This window comes from Pseudorca crassidens, chromosome 5 (genome assembly GCF_039906515.1).
Source record: "Pseudorca crassidens isolate mPseCra1 chromosome 5, mPseCra1.hap1, whole genome shotgun sequence".
In the NCBI taxonomy this organism is placed as follows: domain Eukaryota; kingdom Metazoa; phylum Chordata; class Mammalia; order Artiodactyla; family Delphinidae; genus Pseudorca; species Pseudorca crassidens.
Genome location: NC_090300.1, coordinates 140467736 through 140491674, shown reverse-complemented (window position 1 = coordinate 140491674; position 23939 = coordinate 140467736). Strand labels below are relative to the sequence as shown.

The 23939-nt window shown below is 38.9% G+C and overlaps 1 protein-coding gene across 1 annotated transcript in view; it reads right to left on the bottom strand.

Annotated features, from left to right (window-relative positions):
• Nucleotides 1–4090: 4090 nt before the first annotated feature.
• Nucleotides 4091–23939, bottom strand: part of MORC3 (MORC family CW-type zinc finger 3) — a 41880-nt gene continuing 22031 nt past the window's right edge. The window contains exons 10-17 of the mRNA XM_067739454.1: nucleotides 18482–18586; nucleotides 17736–17858; nucleotides 17555–17629; nucleotides 16580–16625; nucleotides 14232–14398; nucleotides 10050–10938; nucleotides 8343–8497; nucleotides 4091–5577 (exon numbers count right to left, since the gene is read on the bottom strand). Coding sequence (XP_067595555.1) covers nucleotides 5424–5577; nucleotides 8343–8497; nucleotides 10050–10938; nucleotides 14232–14398; nucleotides 16580–16625; nucleotides 17555–17629; nucleotides 17736–17858; nucleotides 18482–18586 — 1714 coding nt within the window. The 3' untranslated portion in view covers nucleotides 4091–5423. The remainder of the gene's footprint in view (nucleotides 5578–8342; nucleotides 8498–10049; nucleotides 10939–14231; nucleotides 14399–16579; nucleotides 16626–17554; nucleotides 17630–17735; nucleotides 17859–18481; nucleotides 18587–23939) is intronic.

Below are 23939 nucleotides of genomic sequence, written 5' to 3'. Positions count from 1 at the left end.
TTTAAGAAAAAGTTGGGGGGAGGGTTAAATTAGGTGATTGGCATCAATATATACACACTGCTATATATAAAATGGATAACCAACAAGGACTTACTGTATAGCACAGGGAGCTATAGTTATATTTTGTAATAACCTATAAGTGAAAAGAATCTGAAAAATATATATATATATAAAAAACTGAATCACTGTGCTGTACACCTGAAACATGACATTGTAAATCATTTATACTTCAAAATAAATATATAATAAAATGCACGATTTCATGTAATAAACAAACATAAGAAAAATTTAGGTATATCATGAATGCACAGAATATATGTAGATACTAGTCTCTCCTTACATTAGGTATAAGGGGGGTGATATTTAATATAAAATTAATGTAAGTTTCCTGTTCTATAACTTTGCTTTCAAAGAATTACATTACCACACAGTACGCTTCTCTCGTAACTGGAGAAACTGCATATCATCACAGGTAAGAGGTTTTTTAAAATATGTAACGTTTCCAATACTGTATTAAGAATATAACTGTAGGGACTTCCCTGGTGGTCCAGTGGTAAAGAATCCGCCTTGCAATGTAGGGGACATGGGTTCGATCCCTGGTCAGGGAACTAAGATCCCACATGCCACGGGGCAACTAAGCCTGCATGCCACAACTACTGAGCTCACGCGCCTCAACTACAGCCTGCATGCTGCAAACTACAGAGCCCATGTGCCACAACTACAGAAGAGAAAACCCACACACCACAGCTAGAGAGAAGCCCGCATGCTGCAACGAAAGATCCCACAGGCCTCAATGAAGATCCCACATGCTGCAACTAAGACCCAACGCAGCCAAAAATAAATTAAATAATAATCTATGAAAAAAAAAAACTATTGAAAAAAGAATATAACTGTAATACTGTATGCCATAAAAATTTTATAACGAGCTTCCCTGGTGGCACAGTGTTTAAGAATCCGCCTGCCAACGCAGGGGACACGAGTTTGAGCCCTGGTCTGGGAAGATCCCACATGTCATGGAGCAACTAAGCCCACATGCCACAACTACTGAGCCTGTGCACTAGAGCCCGCGAGCCACAACTTCTGAAGACCGCACGCCTGGAGCTGGTGCTCCGCAACAAGAGAAGCCACTTCAGAGAAGCCTGCACACCGCAACGAAGAGCAGCCCCTGCTCGCCGCAACTAGAGAAAGCCTGCGTGCAGCAACGAAGAACCAACACAGCCAAAAAAAAAAATTTATAACGGGCTTCCCTGGTGGCGCAGTGGTTAATAATCCGCCTGCCAATGCAGGAAGCATGCGTTTGAGTCCTGGTCCGGAAAGAACCCACATGCCGCAGAGCAACTAAGCCCGTGCGCCACAACTACTGAGCCTGCACTCTAGAGTCTGAGTCACAACTACTGAGCCCGTGTGCCACAGCTACTGAAACCCATGTGCCTAGAGCCTGTGCTCCGCAACAAGAGAAGCCACCGCAATGAGAAGTCTGCACAGCACAATCAAGATTAACTCCTCCTCGCCACAACCAGGGAAAGCCCACACGCAGCAAAGAAGACCCAATGCAGCCAAAAATAAATAAATTTTTAAAAATTTTATAACGATTAGTATATAGGCTAGGCAACCGTGAAGCAATTGTATTGATTACACCAGGCTACCAAAAAGCAATCATATTCCTTGCTGATTCTTACCAGTGCATGAAATCATTATACCTGTAAATAAACGAATTTTTCATATCACCTTTTCATTTTCAATGGGTACACGTAACATCTAGTGTTGTCTATCATTTAAGATAATACAGATGTACATACTGAGATGGTCCATCTCGTAAACAGATGACGAATTTGGCAGTACAGTACTGTATTTTCCTTATGATTCTCTAACAATTTTTCTCTAGCTTACTTCATTCTAGGAATACAGTAAATGATACCTGTAACACAGACAAAACATGTTAATTGACTGTTCATTGTTGTAAGGCTTCCGTCAACAGTTATTAGCAACTTTGGGGGAGTCAAAAGTTATACGTGGATTTTTGACTAAATGGGGGTCAGAGCCCACAAGCCCCAAGTTGTTCAAGGGGCAGCCTCATATAAAAAGACATGAATCCAGTGGGTCTCTCACTCCATTCCAATGAGTCTATGTGACACTGTGCAAAGTAAGACTGAACCAACTTCTGAAAGCTAAGAGTTGTCTGGGTAGTGTTTGTGGCCACATTAATAGGCATTTAGCTTCTTTAAAGCAATAAACCAAAGAACCCAACAGAAAAGAATAGGCAGAGAATATGACAGGGTACTCAGAAAAAGGAATTAAAATGGCCAATAAAACATATGAAAACATGTTCAACCTGAGACAAAGAAATGCAAGCTGCTACTTTCCCACATATCAGCAAGTTTGATGGAGATAGGAAAAAACACACTCATACATCTATTTTTCATAGGAGTATAAATACTCGCAACCATTTTTGGATGGCGACGTTTATTAAGATTAACACGGCATACACTTTGACCTACCAGTATTCACTACAAGGTATTTACATTCTGGATATACTTTAAAAAGTATGTGTGCTGTGTATTTTCACAGCAGCAGCTTTTGTAGTAATATCAAAAGACGAGAAATAAATGAGGGCTGGGAGCATATTCATGTCATAAAATGCTACTAAAGCTGTTCAAAAGAGTAATATGGAAATGTTACCAATTATATGGTGTGATACCTGTGTAGATTTGATACAAATATATAATCAAATACAAAGATATAAAACTTAATATAAACTGAATGCATATATATATATGAATGTGTGTATGTAGGCAGCTAATACTTTCTGGAAGGACATAAGAAAACACTTTTCATTTTATATCATTCTGTTGTATTTACATTTCTAACTTGGGCATCAACTCTGCTTCCCTCTCCCTGTCCTTGCTTACCCCAGTGAGAAAGTGGTCATGCAGTTCCTGAGTTTGTTTCAGGAACCACTTGAGTTCAATACTTAAAAACATTCATCACTGGAGGGTATAGATCAACAGCTCTCAGCTCTGACGGTGCACTGGGAGGCCTTAAAGAAAAGAAGCCTGACAGTTTGGTCCAACCCCCAAAACTCTTAATTAGTACAGGGTGCATCCTCACACTGGGATTCCTAAGAACCGCCCAAGTGATTCTAAAATGCAGTCAGTGAGTGGTAAGAACCATCAGTACATGTCACTTTAATTATTCCTCCATGACAAATAACGACCTAATGGGCTGTATGACAGCAGGAATCAAGTGTCTGAGACCATGGGCAGAGTCACCAGCACCTCCTGCCCACATTAGGAATTTGAGGCCCAAATAAAGGCCACATCCATATGCCACGCCTCTCCTGCTGTGTGAAAATTAGCTTTCACTGATTTTGTGGTCTTAGCTGAGGTCCTGTTTGTAGGGACTGTGGACTATTCTGGTTTACGTCCTCACACTGCTTTTAAGTTTTAAATAATTAGTTTAAGCCACACTATCCTCCCCCACACTAGCCTTTGAACAAATTTAACTTGACAAAAAAAGACAGGTATCGCTACCTCAATAGATGACATGAAAGCCCATGTACATTCTTCTGTTAAATTTGCTAGCCACAAAGTCATATCTTGGCAATGTTTTCTTAAAGAGTGAATATTAGCTAAGTAATTCCAAAGAATCGATTTAGCAAGCAAGTTTCTCTAAATCTATGATTAACTTTGCCATTAAGCCAGTTAACAGCCATATAAAATATGTATTTTTGCAAGAATATAGCTGACCAAAAGGAAGGGAAAAATAGCAAATTCCAGAAATAAGTGCTACATAAATACTCACAGACTTAGACATGCTATACACAGCTGCTACCATGTAGGCAAGGTTTCTTTAGATGACTTACACAGTCTCTTTTTGAGTGGAAAATGCACGCACACACTCTCAAGGTGAGCCCAGTCTTAGAGCCTTAATGGAAGTAAATATAACTTCTAAATTTTTAGAAATTATATCTTCTAAATGTAACTTCTAATAAATACAGTAAAATGAGCTCAACTTGAGGGTCTTAACAGACACAATCTTACTTTTCAAAATATAACCTGAATACAGAACTCCTTAAAAGTAGTATCTGAAGTGTGAGCCATCATATATATTTTTATTTTATTACAAGATATTTTAAAATTTGAGCAGATACAACTGTGACAGAAAACCAGCTTCATACCAAAAATACACTTTCAATTACTTTATCAAGCAAATAAAAATTTATTTGCTTTTTCTAGAAGTTAATGTACAGTAAAAATTTAATATTGTACATGACAAACATGTAATTAAGCATACAAAAGGAACATGTATTCAATGCTCAGAAACAAAAGTAAAAATAAATAGCAATGATAAAACTTTGAAAAAAATAATGCACATTTTAGTTGTGGAAAATATGATTCTTAATTATATACAGTTATACTTAATAGAAAGCCATCTCTTTATAATTGCACAAAACACGGGACCAGTAAAGCATAATTTTTATGGCATGTAATACTATAATCCTAGGTTGTTTGTTGCTTAACTCCAGGATATAAAACACTTAGGTTTGTAATATAATAAAAGGTATGCAGTACTGTTGGAGAAAGATTGTCTTCCTCAACTCATATTAACCTGTAGTACTCCTACAAAAGGCTGTACAGGAAATTTCACAAAAAGAAATAGTAAACAATCACTGTGCCCACTCCATGCGGACTAAGCAGCCAAAAATGGGCTTCCAAGTAAATGTGGTGGGGCATTTAATATTTTTATATTTTTATACTAAAAATCATTATTTTTTTCTGTAAAAACACTTTGTGTTTAATAACCATGATCGGCAATCTCAGCACACACAAAAAAATCCTGGCAAAATGGATGGAGTTTCTGCTTACTTTATTTTCATGAATAAAATATTTCAGGAGATAAGAATTTATAGAAAAGAAACATTAATGCTCAATTACTTACAACTTATCGGGAGGGTTATTCCATTTTTAAAAACCCTGTTTTAAACTTCTCTGTAAGAAAATCAAAGGTAACATTTCCATTTGTATTATGGCACAGCCCTCAAGTCAGAGAAAAATACACTTTGGGGAACCAGAAAAGACTGCACAAAGGTTAGGGGAATCCTGAAAACCTCTTGGTGAAAAACACTTGAGTCCTCTAGGGTAATAAAAAAATATGTGTGACTTAATTATAAATATTTACATTTCAAAGCAGAATCATGAGTTAGCTATGTAGCTGCTCAATACCAATGATTCACAGGCATTTCAAAAGGTGTGACAGTGTGTCCACAATATTTGTGTCCACACTTGAATGCATAGAATACAGAAAAGATTATGGTTCTTCAGTCTGTTACGTATCATATCTATAACAAAGTTGCTTAAATTTTGAAAGCTATACAACCAGAAAGACGGAGCAAATATTTTTTAGTATCTCACATAAAATACACTTTAAGTACTACTGATTTCACTCATTTGCTCGACAACTTGTCCTAAGATCTCATCAACTACATCGACATCATAATTCACTTGCTGAAGATCGAGATCAGGTACAATCATGGCCAGGAGCTGTCCTACGTTAACTCGAAGAGATCGAAGTTTGAGGCTGCAAATACAAACATTACACCTATTAGACGAATATTATAACAATACAGTTTAATATTCAGGTAGGCCTTATAATTTAAGGGAAACATTAAAATGGAATCTCTGTAGAATGATATACAAACTAAATGAAAAGCAAAACTTCCTCAAGAGAACTAGATTTAACAATTCATTTAACTTAATAATTCATAATTTAATAACTAAGTATAATATTTATCTGTTGGTATGTAGAGTATTTCAAAACACTAGCAGCTCTGTTTGGTTCCAACTATTACAATTTTAATTCGAGACTGGAGAAAAGATGAACTGGTAAAATACATAAATTACAAGATGTTATTTACAATTGAAAATCTTGTTATCACCTGGAAAACAATAATGATACACTAGTGAGAACACTGGTCTAAGAATAAGAATGTGTCACTTTGAAGTTCAGCTTCCTTTTGAGCAAAGTGAATTGAATTGTTCCCTAAAACATGTTCTATGAGATATCCATAGTAGTATAAAAGGAAAAAGAAATGGTCCTGTGGTCAAATAAGCTTATACAACTTTGGGTTAAATAATGGTAAAAAGACTTTTTAAAATGCAGGATTTCTGGGACTTCCCTGGTGGCGCAGTGGACAGGACTCTGCACTCCCAATGCAGGGCACCTGGGTTCAAACCCTGGTCAGGGAACTAGATCCCACATGCATGCCGCAACTGGGAGTTCGCATGCCACTACTAAGGAGCCGGTGAGCTGCAACTGAGGAGCCCTGCAGCAGCAACTAAGGAGCCCACCTGCTGCAACAAAGACCCGGTGCAACCAAATAAATAAATATTTTAAAAAAAAAAGCCTTTAAAAAAATAAAATGCAGGATTTCTCTGAACCTATCACATGCTAAAGTTCACTATCCGTTTTACTATGCATTTATTATAAACACTGAGAAACCCTGGATTAAATGATCATTATCATTCCTTCCGTTTTCTATACTGTATCTATCTGAATATCCACATTCTAGACTTCAAACTTCTACAACTACACAGCAAGCAGCCTTTGCGGCAAAGATTGAGACGCCTAGGTCAAGAGAATATTACAGTTGTTTTTGTTCTGCCCCCTCCCAAAATATAAGAAGTCTACATTTAGTTTAGATACTGATCTTTCTAGGGTGGAAATCTCTGAAGGAGCGAGCTGCTCATCCTTGGGTTGACAACGCATAAAAATGTGATTTTAAATATGTTTTTTGTGAGCTTATGTTAAGATTCCATTGGACCTTTGATAAAATTTTACATCATGCCCATACCAGCTGTTTTTTGTCCAAGCTTTCCCACTCATCTTCAATCAGAGGCCCATTTCTATACAAAAAATAGAAAAAGACCAGTATGACCCTACAACCATCTTTGACCTATCCTATCCTTTAAAGTCTTTTGACTGTCCTGGCTAATTCCTCCTCTCTACAGGACACATCACAAATCCCTATTTTAGTACACAGAACAGGACTGAGAGAAACATTGTGAGCTCCATATGCAATTTTAAATATTCAAATAGCCACATTAAAAAGTAAGATGAAATAAATTTTAGTTACATATAAAATATTATTTCATCATATAACCAAAATATTGAGGCATTTTATTTATTTATTTTTTCATACCAGGGCATCAAAATCCAGCATGTATTTTATACTTAAAGCACATCTCAATTCAGACTAGCTAGATTTCAAGTGTCAGTGGCCAAATGTGCCTATACTGTCTTGGAAAGCACAGGTCTAAAAGATCATCAGTTACTCAAAGTTTAGTGTGCAAGTGAGACATCTGGGAGATTGTTTAAAAGTTTCCAATTTAATCAACTGCACTGTGCTCCAAGGATCTGCATTTTTACAAGCACCACAGAGGCTTGTGGTTCCCATTTTCAGAAACACCAGTTGGGGTTTTTTTTTCTGACCCCTTGCCCCCCCATGCTTATATGTACTGATCTATTCATTCTATTTCCATGAATAGATTTAACGAAATCCTTTAAAACCTTAAGCTAAAAAATTAAGTCATAATATAATTGATGTCAAGTAAGGATGGTAAATTATTTCTCAACAATAGTACATTTTAGGTATCAAGTTTTATCATACTAGCAAGAAGAGTTGCACTATTTTTAATGACTATTTTTGTGGGTTTTTTTCTCTCTTGAATGGTTATCAACAGACCACCAATACTGTCAGAACCCCAAGCCCATTTAATATCTTCCTGAGAGAGGGTAATCATTCATTTACTGTTTTCTTATTTTCACAGAACTTCTTCCTAATTAATCACCTGTAATTAGGAATCACCTGTAATGGCAATTTTTAGTAATTTTGTGATTTCCTAAAAGTTAAAATTGGGGAAGGCATGTAGTAAAATGAGGTAGCAAACCATAAAGAAATGGTGCCAAGTACAGAAATTAAAGAAATCAAGGTCAAAAAGTAAGTTTCATGAAATAGACCCTTGTCTTCTAGTCATTGCCTAATTCAGCCCATCCTTCAATATCTGGCTCAATTTTCACTTTTCCCCAAAAAACATTCCAAACCACTCTGACCAATCAGAGCTTAATTCCTTTGAAATTCCTATTTCATTTAAGTTCACAAAATTGTTAGTTCCTTGAAGGGAAGAATGATGACATGTACTTCTTTTGTATCTCTGTCCATCAGAACGTTGGGATCACAGCAGCCAATAACTTCTTTTGCAAGAACAATGTTTGATGTGCACTAGCAAATAAGTATCATGCTAACCAGAACTGCAGCCCTAGCCAAATGCCTCATTTCATATTACCTTTCCCCATCAGTATAATTTACAGACTCCTCGATGTTACTTGACGTTGACACATCTCCAATTTGCCGACTTGTAGATTTTAATTGTTCGATTTCAGTTTTCAGTTCTTCACACTGCAAACGGATTTGTGATTTTTCCATTTCCAATAATTCAACCTGACAAAAAATTAATTAATTTTATAACTGTACAATTTAAAAATACTAATGTCAAAGTGCAAATTTAAGCTAAGAAATGTATAAAATCCTGCTTGATGAAAATTATTACCATAAAAAAATTAGGGCACCTCCCCGCTCCAAAAAGAAAACCAAAAAAACACACACAAAACACAATAGCTTTCTATAAATAAAGCTTCATTTGCTTAGTTTCAGCTCTATATCTTTTTACATTAGAAGAATACAAAATGTTAATTAAAGCATGACTAAAAACAATGGGGGCTTCCCTGGTGGCACAGTGGTTGAGAGTCCGCCTGCCGATGCAGGGGATGCGGGTTCGTGCCCCGGTCCGGGAAGATCCCACATGCCGCGGAGTGGCTGGGCCCGTGAGCCATGGCCGCTGAGCCTGCGCGTCCGGAGCCTGTGCTCCGCAACGGGAGAGGCCACGACAGTGAGAAGCCCGCGTACCACCAAAAAAAAACCCAAAAACAAATGAGACCTAAAAACTGAAAAACCAAGATAAAAATGCCCAAATTATGTTGAGGTCATAGTGACTTTCACTTCTTGCACACTCACCAGCAGTAAGTTACAACAGAAAGCTTATATTTTTTATGTATTTTGTCATCTAGCTCCTGAGCCAACACATCAAGCGGAATGTCTGAATAAGCATTTATGTCGGCAGTATTTCCAGAAGAAGGGGCAATTCGGTACCATACTGTCGTTTCCAAATTCCTTTTAGCAGAGAAACTCTCCTTTCAAACACCATGTAAATATAATACGTAAAATATTTTTCAAAGGAGCTACCCAAATTTGAACTAGGGGCTCCTCCTTCCTCAGTAAAAGAACCCCCAAATAAAGACTACATTTCCAAGGCATCCACTGGCCAGGTGACTAAGTTCTGACAGATGGCATATAAGCAGCTTTCAGAAACTGCACTCCTTCTCTTTCCTGTTGCCTGGAATGTAGATATACGTTGGCTGGACCTGAAGAGCCATCTCGGACCACAAGCACAGTGGTCCGAGTGCTTTGCTTTGAGAAGCAAAGCAACGATGTAGAAGGAGCCTGTGTCTCTGATGACTGTGCAGCTGCTACTGTTATGTGGGGTTTTATGTCACCTTCAAAGGAACCTAATCATAAGTAATACAGGGTACCTCTATAAAGTAAGGTATTGTCATCTACCCTGTGTGGTTATTTGCAGGCTTATTAATAACGGACTAGAACTCCTGGCATGTTAGTAACTGAGCGTCCCAGTGGGAATGAACAGGATGACCCCTCACTGCACAGCAGTGTCCTTGCGCACTACAGGACATTTACCAGACCCGGTGCCCGCCCACCCGATTCCAACAATGCCCATCCCCCCTTCAAGACACTGAAGAACCGACACTGCCCTACACATTCCCACATGCCCCCAGAAGGGCCACTCCCAGTTGAGAACCAGTGGCGTCGGTAAATGGAAATATGATTAAACGATTTATGCCCACCTAGCAACTGGCAGTTAAGCTTTAGATGCCCCTGGACTCCCACGGCTCTCACTGTGCTGAATGATGCAACTCACCTCACTTTTATACTGGTCCCTCTCGATACTGCATTTGTCCAGCTGTCTAAATACATCGTCAAGCTGCACAACCATCTCGTCCACTTCACTTTTACTCTCGCTATTGGAACACTGACTGCATTCAGCCTTTACATGTTGCAAAGCACTACACTGTTTTTTCAGCCTTTCTATTTCTTCCAAAGCTTGCCGATACTGAGACACCATATGGTCTGGACTTTCAGATTTACCATTAATACTTTCAAGTAAACATACAGCATCAGTTTCAGTAGACTGATGGCAAGTTTCCTTCTTCACGTATTTGTCATTCATTTCCAGTATCCTCTGCTGTAACACTTTGATTTGGTCAGTAAATACGTGGCACTGTCTTTTATAATTTTCTTTTTCTTGGGTGACAAGAAGCAGCTCATTTCTTAGTTCATTTAATTGGCAACCAGCATCACCAGCAGATTTATCAAAGATTTCCTGGGTTTCACGTATCTTTCCTTCAGTTTCCACACAGGATGGCAGTATGGCTGTGTCATTTCTTACATCTATCTCATCTTCAATAGTTTCTTCCTTTTTAACGACTAAACTTGGTACTTCAGTCTGGGTGGCTGCAGTGGTTCCCTGATTGCACCTGGATGATGAGGTGCCTGTTGAACTAGTCTGGCCACACGGTTCATTATCACCCACAGGCTCCACCTGAACACCGCTCTGCTCCATGTGACTCTGTTGCAATTTCACTTCAATATCATCGTCTACTGCAGGCTTGGGAGTACTGTTTTCTTCTAAGATGATGACATCTTCATCATCATCATCATCTTTATAAGAATTTTCAAATGCTGGATTACTCAATCTCCGATTCTTTGCATTCAAAATTGAGGAACGAGTAGAGAGTCTCCGTTTCAGGCTGGAAAAAATTTCATATATGAAATATAAGATTATAAAATGTAGATATGGAAAAAATAGACGACCTTGAAGTAATCTATCTTGAAATTCTAAGAAATGGCCATGTTCATTTAAAAAAAATGATATATTACACAGTACTGCCCAATGATTTAATGAAGTAGAGATTATTTTCTCCTTTTACAGATAAGGAAACAACTATTGAGACCTCTTTTTAAAAGTAGCACATCCTGGGCTTCCCTGGTGGCGCAGTGGTTGAGAGTCCGCCTGCCGATGCAGGGGACACGGGTTTGTGCCCCGGTCCGGGAAGATCCCACATGCTGGGGAGCCGCTGGGCCCGTGAGCCATGGCCGCTGAGCCTGCGCGTCCGGAGCCTGCGCTCCACAACGGGAGAGGCCACAGCAGTGAGAGGCCCGCGTACCGCAAAAGAAAAAAAAAAAAAGTAGCACATCCTTATACTGCCAAATATCTCTTCACTTGATGCCTTCTGGCATTTCAATGTAACATGTCCAAACAGAATGCCACCACCCACCCCAGGGCTGCTCTCTGAATTCCAGAGCTCAGTGAATGACACTGCCATTCCCGTTTGCCCATCAGAATTTTTATAAACGTTCAGTGATCAAAGGTGAACCACAAAGTAAACCAGCATGCCCTATCCTTTCATGGAAAACAATTTCCCCTGCATTAAAAATTGCCTCATTTTCTTCATCTGCTTAGTTTTCTGTGAATTTATCACCAATTGATTACTTTTTGCCCCACTTAGAGGGATATCTGTACTGATTCGCTATTTGGGCCTTATGTGTTAAGACCTCATTTCTCAAGAAGGATTTTCCCCTTTCTTAGGCTTACTCTCTCATATGGAGAGGACATAATCTCCAATAAAATCTTGAGAAAGGGTACATATGACATAAAGAAATGTGAAATTTTGCATGGTGAAAATATCTTTATTCACCTCTCAAGTTCACTGCTGGCTTGAAAAATATAGACTTCCAGGTTGGGAATTACTTTCTCAAAACTTTAAAAGCATCAATCCATTGTTATCTACCATTCATTGTTCCTGCCATTCTGATTCCTGATCTTTTGAATATAGTCTGTGTTTTTCCTCTCTGAGATATTTCTTACCTTTTCCAGCCACTATGCTGTGTATTTAGTGGCAATTAAGTCTTTCTTATATTATTTCTCTCCCTTTGTTCTGATTTCCCACTCTGAAATGTCCTTACTCAGATGTTGGCCCCTCCAGTACGTCGTCTCTTCTTTTTTCTACCTTCCAACCATTTATCTTTTCGTTCTAGGAGATTTATCTGTTAAACATCTACCCACCTCTCAATAAATTTCACATGGTTTCTTCTACTCCCTTTGTTTCAGTTTTGTACATCTGGGGACCCCTGGCTATATTTCTATTTCAGACTAGAAGCAGTGAGGTCTGGGAAAGTGAAGGATGCTCAGGCTGTCATCATCTTCTACAGCTTTTCTCTTGGGAGCCCAGTGAGGCAAGGAAGGGAGGGGGATTTCTTCCACTCAGCATTCAAACTTTCCCTTACTTCTGCTTCCAAAACAGTGGCTCACCCACATCTTCAGCAGTAGAAACTGCTCCAGAAAGTAAACTCCCTGCCTTCTGACAGAGGAGGAGAAGCAGCACTGTTGGACTTCGCAGGCTGGGAAGAGGTCCAGGGAACTACTCTTCCTTAAACTTTCATACAAGCTTCCTGTTCTCACCCCTATTTTCCACCTTCAGAAGTTCCCAATGCTTCCAAGTTCTGAGACTGTCTAGGGATCAACGGAGTTAAGCATTTAATTGGAAACTGTCCTATTATTTTTCTTACCAGGCCAATTCCTATTTGTCTCTCTCAAGACTTAGTTTAGGTACACCTTTCCACAGACTTTGGCTCTATGAATTTAAGAATAAATACAGGCTTTAAAAATTAATGAAGGGGACTTCCCTGGTGGTCCAGTGGTAGAGAATCCTCCTTACAATACAGGGGACGCAGGTTCGATCCCTGGTCAGGGAACTAAGATACCACATGCCGAGGGGCAACTAAACCCGTACACCAAAACTACTGAGCCCCCGTGCCTCAACTAGAGAGCCTGCGTGTTGCAAACTATAGAGCCCATGTGCTCTGGAGCACACACCACAACAAAGAGAGAAAACTCACAGGCTGCAACTAGAGAGAAGCCCAGGGACTGCAGCAAAGAGTCCATGTGCCGCAACTAAGACTCGACACAGCCAAAAATAAAATAAATATATATTTTTTTAATTTAATGAAAAGTTTTACTCTATTCTCTTCTTCCATTTTGATGGCAGTCATATCCGAAATTAAATTCCATTATCACGTCTGTAACATTACAAATTTTACTTTTTCTTACTTTGTAACCATCTTTATGAAGAAAAGCCAATATTATGGAGACTAGTTAAAAAAAATTCACACATGTTCTCAGTTAAGGAGCAATTCAGCCACAAACTAAGACCTCAAAATGTAGGCTATAAACAGCAAACTATTTCAAAACATGCCCTCCCTGATGTATATATGCATTAAGACAATTTCTAATCTTTTCTGAATTTTCAAAAATCCTTTTAAGAATTTAATGAAGGCTACAAAACCTCTCGGAACGTCTGGCCTCACTATTTCAGAGAATCTTGTTTCAATGTTTCTCTTTCAATAACAAATATCAGATGGAGTCAGTCTAATGTACTAGTTCACTGGCGTCACACGCCTTTTCCCCTGTGTCCATTCTATCCCCTTCGAATGGGCCACCGTGCAGAGCACTTACTGCTTTCAGAATTTCAGGGACCAACCTAAGTACCAGCTCATCATACAGCCTTTCCGACCACTCCAGTCAAAAGAGCTGACTGTCCAATTCATGTATCACTCACACCTTTCTTCCTCTTCCTTCTCCATCCACTCATCCGAAGTGCACAGCATGTCATGGGCTATGCTAAGAACGTATGGGTCACATTTGACATTACAGCGTTGTACTGTTAATTGCTTCAGGTTTTTCTTTACTCAGATACTGATAATCTTAAAAGCAGGAATTTTCATACTATACAGAATTTCAAAGAGGTGACAATTTGATCAATCTCCACAATAAAAACAATTAATGTTCTTTTAATTGATTTAAACAGGTAACGTAAATGGAGTGGGGGTAAGTTCAGACAATGAAAGCAAAGTAACTTGTCCTTAAGACTTTTCACATGCATGTCAACTACACTTTCTTAGAAGTGTATTACTGCATTGAAGTGTCAAGTAAAGCTGTTTAATATTTATTCCCCAAATGGAAAAACACATTTTAGCCACTGACCTGTTATTCTCAGGTTCAGACTGGGGTGAACCTCGATGATTATTTATAAGTCTCGTTGCATAAGTATTTGCCGCTTCTGAAAGATGTGCTCTTGGAACATTTTCCTTAACGGGAGGAAAGCTTTGACTTGACACAGGAGTTGTTGGAAACAAGAGTTCAGCAGGAATCTGTTGAAGGAAAAAAAACTGATCTTAAAGAAATTTTTAAAGTGTGTCATGTTCCAAACACAAGATATTCTTTCCCCTTTCCGCCATCCCAGGACGCACTGAGAACTATCCTAACCACATAAACTCCTTGTGCTACACCAGACCAGAGAGTGATCAACAATAGGCCAAAGAGCCAAACCCAGCCTGCAAGTGAGCTAGGAATGGTTTTACATGTTTAAATACATGAACAAAACAACAAAACAAAGAAAGAATATGCCACAGAGACTGTATATGGTCCACAAAGCCTAAAATATTTACTATCTGGCCTTTTACTGAAAGATTTGCTGACCTCGGACTATACAGAACGTATAGACATATAATAAAAACTTATTTTTCTAAGAGAAAGAAATTGAGGATAAACTCACAAAGACACTGCCTTTAAAAACCAAAGTAAGCCCACTATTCTTTTTCTCCCAGTTCTGTTCTCGCCCTCAAACCCTCAGCCTTTACACAAGAAAACAATTCAATGTAATGATAAGCACACATACACAACTGCAACAGACCACAACTTCTGATACAAGAAGTACAACTACCTATTTATACACTCAGAAAAAGCTCAACACCATTAAGCATTAAAAATGTAGGGGGTATGGAAGGACTTCCCTGTGGCTCAGTAGTTAAGACTCCACGCTCCTGATGCAGGGCACCTGGGTTCAGGGAACCAGATCCCACATGCATGCTGCAACTAAGACTTTGCCACAACTAAGGAACCGGCAAGGCGCAACTAAGGAGCACGCCTGCTGCAACTAAGACCTGGCCCAACCAAATAAATAAAATAAAATATATATATTAAAAAAAAGATAGGGGTATGGATTAAGAGATAAAAACTACTATGTATAAAATAGATATGGGCTTCCCTGGTGGCTCAGTGGTTAAGAATCCGCCTGCCAATGCAGGGGACACGGGTTCAAGCCCTGGCCAGGGAAGATCCCACATGCCGCGGAGCAACTAAGCCCGTGCACTACAACTACTGAGCCTGAGCGCTATAGCCCTCGAGCCACAACTACTGAGCCCATGTGCTGCAACTACTGAAGCCCGCGCACCTAGAGGCCATGCTCCGCAACAGAAGAAGCCACTGCAATGAGAAGGCGACACACCACAACGAAGAGTAGCCCCCGCTCACTGCAACTAGAGAAAGCCCGCGCACAGCAACGAAAACCCAACACAGCCATAAATAAATAAATAAATGCATAAATAAATAAATAAATAAATGCAACAAGGCCATATTGTACAGCAAGGAAATTATAGCCATTATTTTGTAATAAATTTTATTGGAGTATTATCTGTAAGAATCTGAATCACTATGTTGTACACCTGAAACTAATATAATATTGTAAATCAACCGTACACTATGGTTGAAGGGTCAACACTACAGCTTTGGTCCACGTTAGTACTACCATGTGGCTGCCTGGGTCTTCCTATGAACTTTTCCTTAACAATAAGATTCTTTTTTTTTTTTTTTTTTTTTTAATGCGGTACGTGGGCCTCTCACTGTTGTGGCCTCTTCCGCTGCGGAGCACAGGTTCCAGACACGCAGGCTCAGCGGCCACGGCCCACGGGCCCAGCTGCTCCGCAGCATGTGGGATCCTCCCAGACCGGGGCACGAACCCATGTCCCCTGCATCAGCAGGCGGAGTCTCAACCACTGCGCCACCAGGAAAGCCCAACAATGAGATTCTTAAAAGAATATCTGCCTTTCCTCAGAAAATGCCCAACTGTATAATAAAATTGAGAAGTTTGAGTGAAGCTGTGGGTTAGAAGTCAGTATTGGGAAAGAGGGTAAGAAGGGGTACAGGAAGAGAAGAGAAATGTGAACTGAATGAACGAGACTGCTTCCATTTGTTATGTAACTCCTAAGCTTAAAATTGAGTATTAGGGCTTCCCTGGTGGCGCAGTGGTTGGGAGTCCGCCCGCCGATGCCGGGGGTGTGGGTTCGTGCCCTGGTCCGGGAGGGTCCTGCGTGCCGCAGAGCGGCTGGGCCCGTGGGCCGTGGCCGCTGGGCCTGCGCGTCTGGAGCCTGTGCTCCGCGGCAGGGGAGGCCGCGGTGGTGAGAGGCCCGCATACCGAAAAAAGAAAAAAATTGAGTATTAAATTAATCACAACACAATACAAGACACAGCTATAAAATGGAAGGCCTAATTACCCGAGGGATTGCTTCTGGTTGTCTGATCCTGAATTTTTCCTTGTCTCTTAAAAAAAAAAAAAAAGAGGAGAGAGAAAAGAAAAATGTATTTAAATTTACTTCATTATGATTTTTCAATTCTGTTTTCGAATGCCATACTTGCCATTTTACTACTAAGTCAATAAGATAGGTACACTGAACTTTGCTTCAATTTCGTTATAATCAGTGGTAAGGCCTCAGGCAGGGAAGTACTTTCCACCTCTTATCTCAGCAACACCCTAATGTCTTCCACTCCTGCTACTGGATTTATCTTTTAAGAACAGTGTACTATAAATCAAAACCACCCAGAAGATCTTCATCAACTCAGCCTTCCGTGTGCAGTACATAAGCCTAACGTTCCCCGTGGTTCACTATCGTTCCCCAGCTTCTCTCTCCCACCTCTATTTTCCATTATCCCCCATTCACATATTTACTGTAGTTAAGCTGAACAAACCACTGCTTCCTACCCAACAAATCCTACCTTTCCTTCAAGGCCTATTACAAAAATGTCCTTCATGGATTTTCCTGATACATTTCCCCATCCCCAGCCAGAAGTAATTTCTCCTTATGGGGTTCCTCACAGGACTGGATCATCCCTTTTACGGGAGTCGTCAACTTCAAATTGATAATACACACATCTCACTTTCCCCGTTAGACCATGAGCTCATAAAGGGCAGTATTCACTTTTGATTCACTGGTGTATAGTCCAAAAGAACAAAACTATACTGTATATTCAAAGTATCCTGTAGATAGGACAGCAATAAACAGCAGGTACTCACAGTATAAACTTTAAAAGCACTTGATGTTATGCACTCCACATCATATCTTTGTTTTTGGAGTCATAATCTTTTTTGGCTATACTGCTTTATCTTGGAGAAATATCAACTAATGCTACAGACACACCACTGTTGATGATCTGGGTATTATTTTCCCACCATACATTAATATAACACTCACTTCTTTTTGTAGGTTTTTTCATAAGTGGGATGCACCAAATCTTCATCTTCAGGCTCTTCTGGAACATCACAATTTCTAGTCAGAAAAATCACATGGGAATAACACGTCACCAGCGCCTATTCATACACCTTGAACAGTACTTTCTGCCTTTCCAAAAAGGCTACTACCAACTATATGGTACCTGAACTGTGGGTCAGGGTTATTGGAGCAATACCATTTTTCTGGAAGTTGATCTATCCCATCTGGTAATTTTCGCCACTTTAGACAGGAATCACATTGAACCCATGTCTGATCAGGACGTTTCCTGTAACAAAATAGCAACTAAATATTAGCATGGAAATATGGATCTAAGTACTTCACTAGACTTTCCACATCATTTCTACCACAAAATGCCCCTATTATTTAATTCTGTCCCTGAAAATTCCGGAACGTTTGACAGTGAGTTAAGATTTTAAAAACAACAATTTTGGCTACCACTGAAGGTTAAAAGTGACAGACCAATTTAAACAAAGTGACTTAGTCTTGTTTAATAGCATACTATTACATTTTTTCTATAATAAAAACTAAAAAACTTAGAAAATACTACAAATGCCTTGCCCTGAAATTTATGTTAAGTTAGCATCTGCAGTGTCAAATCTAATATACTTATTAGCACAATAAACCATTCAAAGTACAGAAAATAGGCAAGTTCTATTACTGTAATTCAAGCAATTTTTATAACTGTATTACATTTTACCCTCTATTATAGCACCTCTCTGAATAACTTAAATGTATATATTCTTTTAGTTTATAAAAGGCTTTCGAGTTGTGGGATTTATTTCTTACTATGGATTAGATTAAAAAGTTTATGAACACTGTAGAATCACCATGCCCTCCAATATCACATCTTGATATTATAGTCACTTATTATTTTTTAAATGTACTTACTGTATATCTTCAACAAGCAAAGTCAGAGGATATTCTGCATTTTTCTTCACTTTCATTTCATTCCAGTAATCATTGAGCTTATCTCCTAGTGCTGTTATTGTAAGCCTTAAAAAAAAGTAAATTATAAAATCAATTCAAGAAAAAAAAGATAAAGATTAAATCTTTGACAAACAGAGAAAGAATAAACAACCTGGTACTGATCATGTGAACACGGAGGGAGGGGCCTCCAAAAGGCACAGTTAAGAAAACTTAAAGTAATGGCAATTTTCTCTAAGGATGTAGATGAGTTCATAGAACAGAGCCAGGACCATCTAGGAATAAGATGGACAATACTAACACTTTAGGTCCTCTGTTGAGGAAGTGTGTTGCAGACCAGCTACTGGGAAAACCACAGGCTTTCTGAACTTCACCCCAACCAACAAACTTACAAGCTTCAATGCAAACCAGAATGCAGCTGTTTGCTTTATAAAAGTATGCAACCATTACCAGCAAGTATAATTCAAAATAGCTTCTGTCCCACAATTAAGACTTTCACTTTTCCCACAATAAGGTGTCAGTAAAAAAGCAAATCAACAGGACTTACTGAGATAAACATGACTGTGGTCACAACTGAATAATCATTTGTTAAGGAGTTAAGTACCTACTGTGCCAGGAACTGTCTGCACACACAAGATACAGTCAGTGTAACATCTTAAATTTAAAACAGCCAATGTGATCCCTATCAAATTACCCATGATGTTTTTCACAGAACTAGAACAAATAATCCTAAAATTTATATGGAACCACAAAAGACCCAGAATTGCCAAAGCAATCCTGAAAAAAAAAAAGAAAAAAGCTGGAGGCATAACCCTTCTGGACTTCAGAAACTACTACAAGGCTAGAGCAATCAAAACAGTGTGCTACTGGCACAAAAACAGACATATAGATCAATGGAACAGAATAGAAAGCCCAGAAATAAACTCACACACCTATAGTCAATTAATCTTTGACAAAGGAGGCAAGAATATACAATGGAGAAAAGACAGTCTCTTCAGCAAGTGGTGTTGGGAAAGCTGGATAGTTGCGTGTAAATCAATCAAGTTAGAACATTCCCTCACACCACACACAAAAATAAACTCAAAATGGCTTAAAGACTTAAATATAAGACATGACACCATGAGACACCTAGAAGAGAACACAAGCAAAACACTGACATAAATCGTAGCAATGTTTTCTTAGGTCAGTCTCTCAAGGCAAGGGAAAAAAAAAAAGCAAAAATAAACAAATGGGATCTAATCAAACTCACAAGCTTTTGCACAGCAAAGAAAACAAAAAGACAACCTATGGAATGTGAGGAAATATTTGCAAAGGATACAACTGCCAAGGGTTTAATTTCCAAAATATACAAACAGCTCATACAACTCCATAACAAAAAAACAACCCAATCAAAACTTGGGCAGAAGATCTAAATATACATTTTCCCAAAGAAGACATGCAGATGGCCAACAGGTACATGAAAAGATACTCATCATCACTAATTATCAGAGAAATGCAAATCAAAATAACAATGAGGCATGACCTCACGCCGGTCAGAATGGCCATCATCAAAAAGTCTACAAATAATAAATGCTGGAGAGGGTGTGGAGAAGAGCAAACCCTCCTACACTGCTTCTGGGAATGTAAATTGCTGGAAGCACCATGAAAAACAGTATGGAGGTTCCTTAAAAAACTAAAAATAAGAGTTACCATATGATCCAGCAACACCACTCCTGGGCATACATCTGGAGAAACCTATAATTCATAAAGATAGGGCTTCCCTGGTGGCGCAGTGGTTAAGAATCCACCTGCCAATGCTGGGGACACGGGTTTGAGCCCTGGTCCGGGAAGATCCCACACGCCATGGAGCAACTAAGCCCGTGCACCACAACTACTGAGCCCACATGCCACAACTATTGAAGCCTGCGCGCCTAGAGCCCACGCTCGGCAACAAGAGAAGCCACCACAATGAGAAGCCCGCACACCGCAGAGTAGCCTCCGCTCGCCGCAACTAGGGAAAGCACGCGCAGCAGCAACGAAGACCCAACGCAGCCAAAGATAAATAAATAAAATAAATTAAAAAACAAAAAGATACATGCACCTGGGGCTTCCCTGGCAGCCCAGTGGTTAAGACTCCGTGTTCCCAATGTAGGGTGCATGGGTTTGACCCCTGGTCAGGGAACAAAGATCCCACATGCCACATGGCACGGCAAGGGGTGAGGGGGGGAAAACGACACATGCACCCCACATGTGCAGCACTATTTACAACAGCCAAGACATGGAAGCAACCTAAATGTTCATCGACAGAGTAATGGATAAAGAAGATGTGGTGTATACATCAATATATACAATGGAATATTACTCAGCCATAAAAGAATGAAATAGTCCCATCAGCAGCAACATGGATGGATTTAGAGATTATGATACTAAGTAAAGTAAGTCAGACAAAGACAAATATTATATATCAACTTATATGTGGAACCTAAAAAATAGTACAAACTTATTACAAAACAGAAACAGACTCAGACTTTGAAAACAAACTTAAGGTTACCAAAGGGGAAGGGGGGTGGGGAGGCATAAATTGAGAGTACGGGATTAACAGATGCATACTACTATATATAAAATGAACAACAAGGATTTACTGTATAGCACAGGGAACTATTTCAATATCTTATAATAAACTAAGATGGAAAAGAATAAAAAAAGAATTATAGACGTACATATATACATATAACCAAATCACTTTGCTGTACACTTGAAACTAACATAATATTGTAAATCAAGTATACTTCAATGGAGTAAATAAAGCTTTTAAAAATTAAAACTCGGGCTTCCCTGGTGACGCAGTGGTTAAGAATCCGCCTGCCAATGCAGGGAACACGGGTTCGAGCCCTGGGCAGGGAAGATCTCACATGCTGCGGAGCAACTAAGCCCGTGCGCCACAACTACTGAAGCCCGCGAGCCTAGAGCCCGTGCTCCGCAACAAGAGAAGCCACCACAATGAAAAGCCTGCGCACCGCAAAGAAGAGGAGCCTCCGCTCGCCGCATCTAGAAAACGCCCACACGCAGCAACAAAGACCCAACGCAGCCAAAAAATAAATTAATTAAAAAATAAATAAAAATCAAGATTTGAAATTCTGTACTGACAGGTTAATATCAGACATATCTATCCATTCATTATCTCTATTTTTCCCCACCAGGAAGCCCCACTATAACAACACATAAACATCCGAATAAGAATGTATCATCTCCCCTCCCAAACATGGTTCACCTTTCGTATCACTTTTTCAGTTCTTCCTCATCTCCTTTTCTTATCACCTCTATTCCTCAATCCATGAGACTGCACCCATTTCTGTTGAAAATACACCTATAGGAGTGGAACTGCGGGGTCACAGGGGTGGGCACTCATGTCCACCTTTACTCAATACAGTCTAATAACTTTCAAAAATGATCAACAATTCTCACACCCAACAGCACATACAGGAGTTCCAACTGCCCTACATCTTACCAACATTTGCTATATCTTATTCATTTTAGATAATTTTTCCATTTTGATCTAATGTATCAATACTTTTGCATCTTGTTTTAAAAAAACCACCTAAATTACAGGTTATGAAACTATTCTTGTTTTCATTTTGTTTTTGCCTTTCTCATTTAGGCTTAAAATCCATCTGCAATTGATTTTTTGCTTCATATAAGAGGGAGAAGTTAACGTTCATTTTGTTCATACAAAATGCTGAACCATCATTTTTAGAAAGATGATCATTTTCCTACTACACCTTCGTCATAAATCAGCTGACCATATGTATAAAAAGCAGGGATTTGTTTCTGGCTTCTCTATTTCACTAGACTATTTTTTCATTAATACCACACTTTCACTACAGCTTTTTAAGTACTGATATTTAGTAGTATGAGTCCTCTTGATTTGTTGTTCTTTGTCTTAACTATCTTTGGTCTTCTGACTTTCCACATAAAGTTTAAATTAAGCCTATTAACATACACACACACCTGCTGGGATTTTTTTTTAACCTGGAATTGTATTTAATTACTTTGGAGAAAAAAACAACATTTTATAATATTCAGCCTACCAACTCCTGAACCTGGTATACCTATTTATTCAGATTTGAAATTTCACTCCACAATGTTTTATAGTTTTTAGTGTGTTGAGGTCTTTGCATATTTTATTTACTCCAAAGCACTTGCTTTTTTGATGTTATTATGTATAAAAATTTTTGAATCGCATGGCTGGTTTTCTTTTTCTGGCTGGTAAACAAACTTCTGAATACTTCTTATCGAGCAACCTTAGACTCTGTATTACACTGCAGATTATTTGGGACTTTCTATATACTTGATATTGTCACCTACAGAAAATTATTTATTCCTTTCCAACGCTTATTCTTTCATTTCTTTCTTTTTTGCCTTATTTGTTCTGGTTATTTCCTCAAGAACAATGGTGAATAGCTGATAACCTTATCTTACTCCCACTCTTAAGCGGAAAGCTGTCAATAATTCACCATTAGGAACTGCTGTTTTTTGCTAAATAGTCGGTATTGCTAATATGCCCTTTCTATTAATGGTTTTGTAAGAGTTCCCTTTTTTCCTACATCACAAATTGATACTGTAGTTTCTCAAGCGCTTTTTCTGTACCTATGAAAATAACCATGAGATTTTTCTTTAACATGATGAATTACATTGAATTTTGAATAGTAAAAATCACCCATGCCATCTTGGAATACAATCCACTTGGTTTTAATGTATTATTCTTTTTACAAGTTACTAAATGGTATTTGCTGTTTAATTAAGATTTTTATATCTTAAATCACGAGAGACTGACATAAATTTCCTTTCTTGTAATGCATTCGTGAGTTCACTACTAGTTATGTGGTCTTTTAAAACCTTTAATGATTGTGTAAGCTGGCGCTGCCACTTCCTTAAATGTTTGAAAGTATGTGGGAAATTTTTAATTTGATTCAGTTTGAAAGGAAGGTGTCCATATCATCTAAAATGGTCTAAAATTGTTCATGCTGCCCCTCTGTGTTTTTCTGTCTGTAGATCTGTAGTAATGTCCTCCTTTTCATTTCTGATATTGATGATTATTGTTTTCTCTTTTTCCTTAGTCTTGCCAGATGCTTATAGACTTTGTTAATCTTACCAAAAAACAAACTTTGGGCTTTTGATTGTGTCAATTATCAACTTATTGTCTTCCCGTTCCAAACAGGATTTTTTTGGGTTCAGTTTTGTGATAATGGAGCTTGATCCTGTAAACATTCATCCTTTGCCAGCCTGAGGAATGTTACACCGGGTTAACGGGGCAATGAACCTACCAGGTGAGAGCAGCAAGACACATGGCCTTCAGGTCTGGTGCTTCACTGTTATTTGGCTGGAGCCCATGGCCTCCCAAAGGAGCTCCAGCTGTGCTTTCAGGCCACGCTCTTCCCTCCAG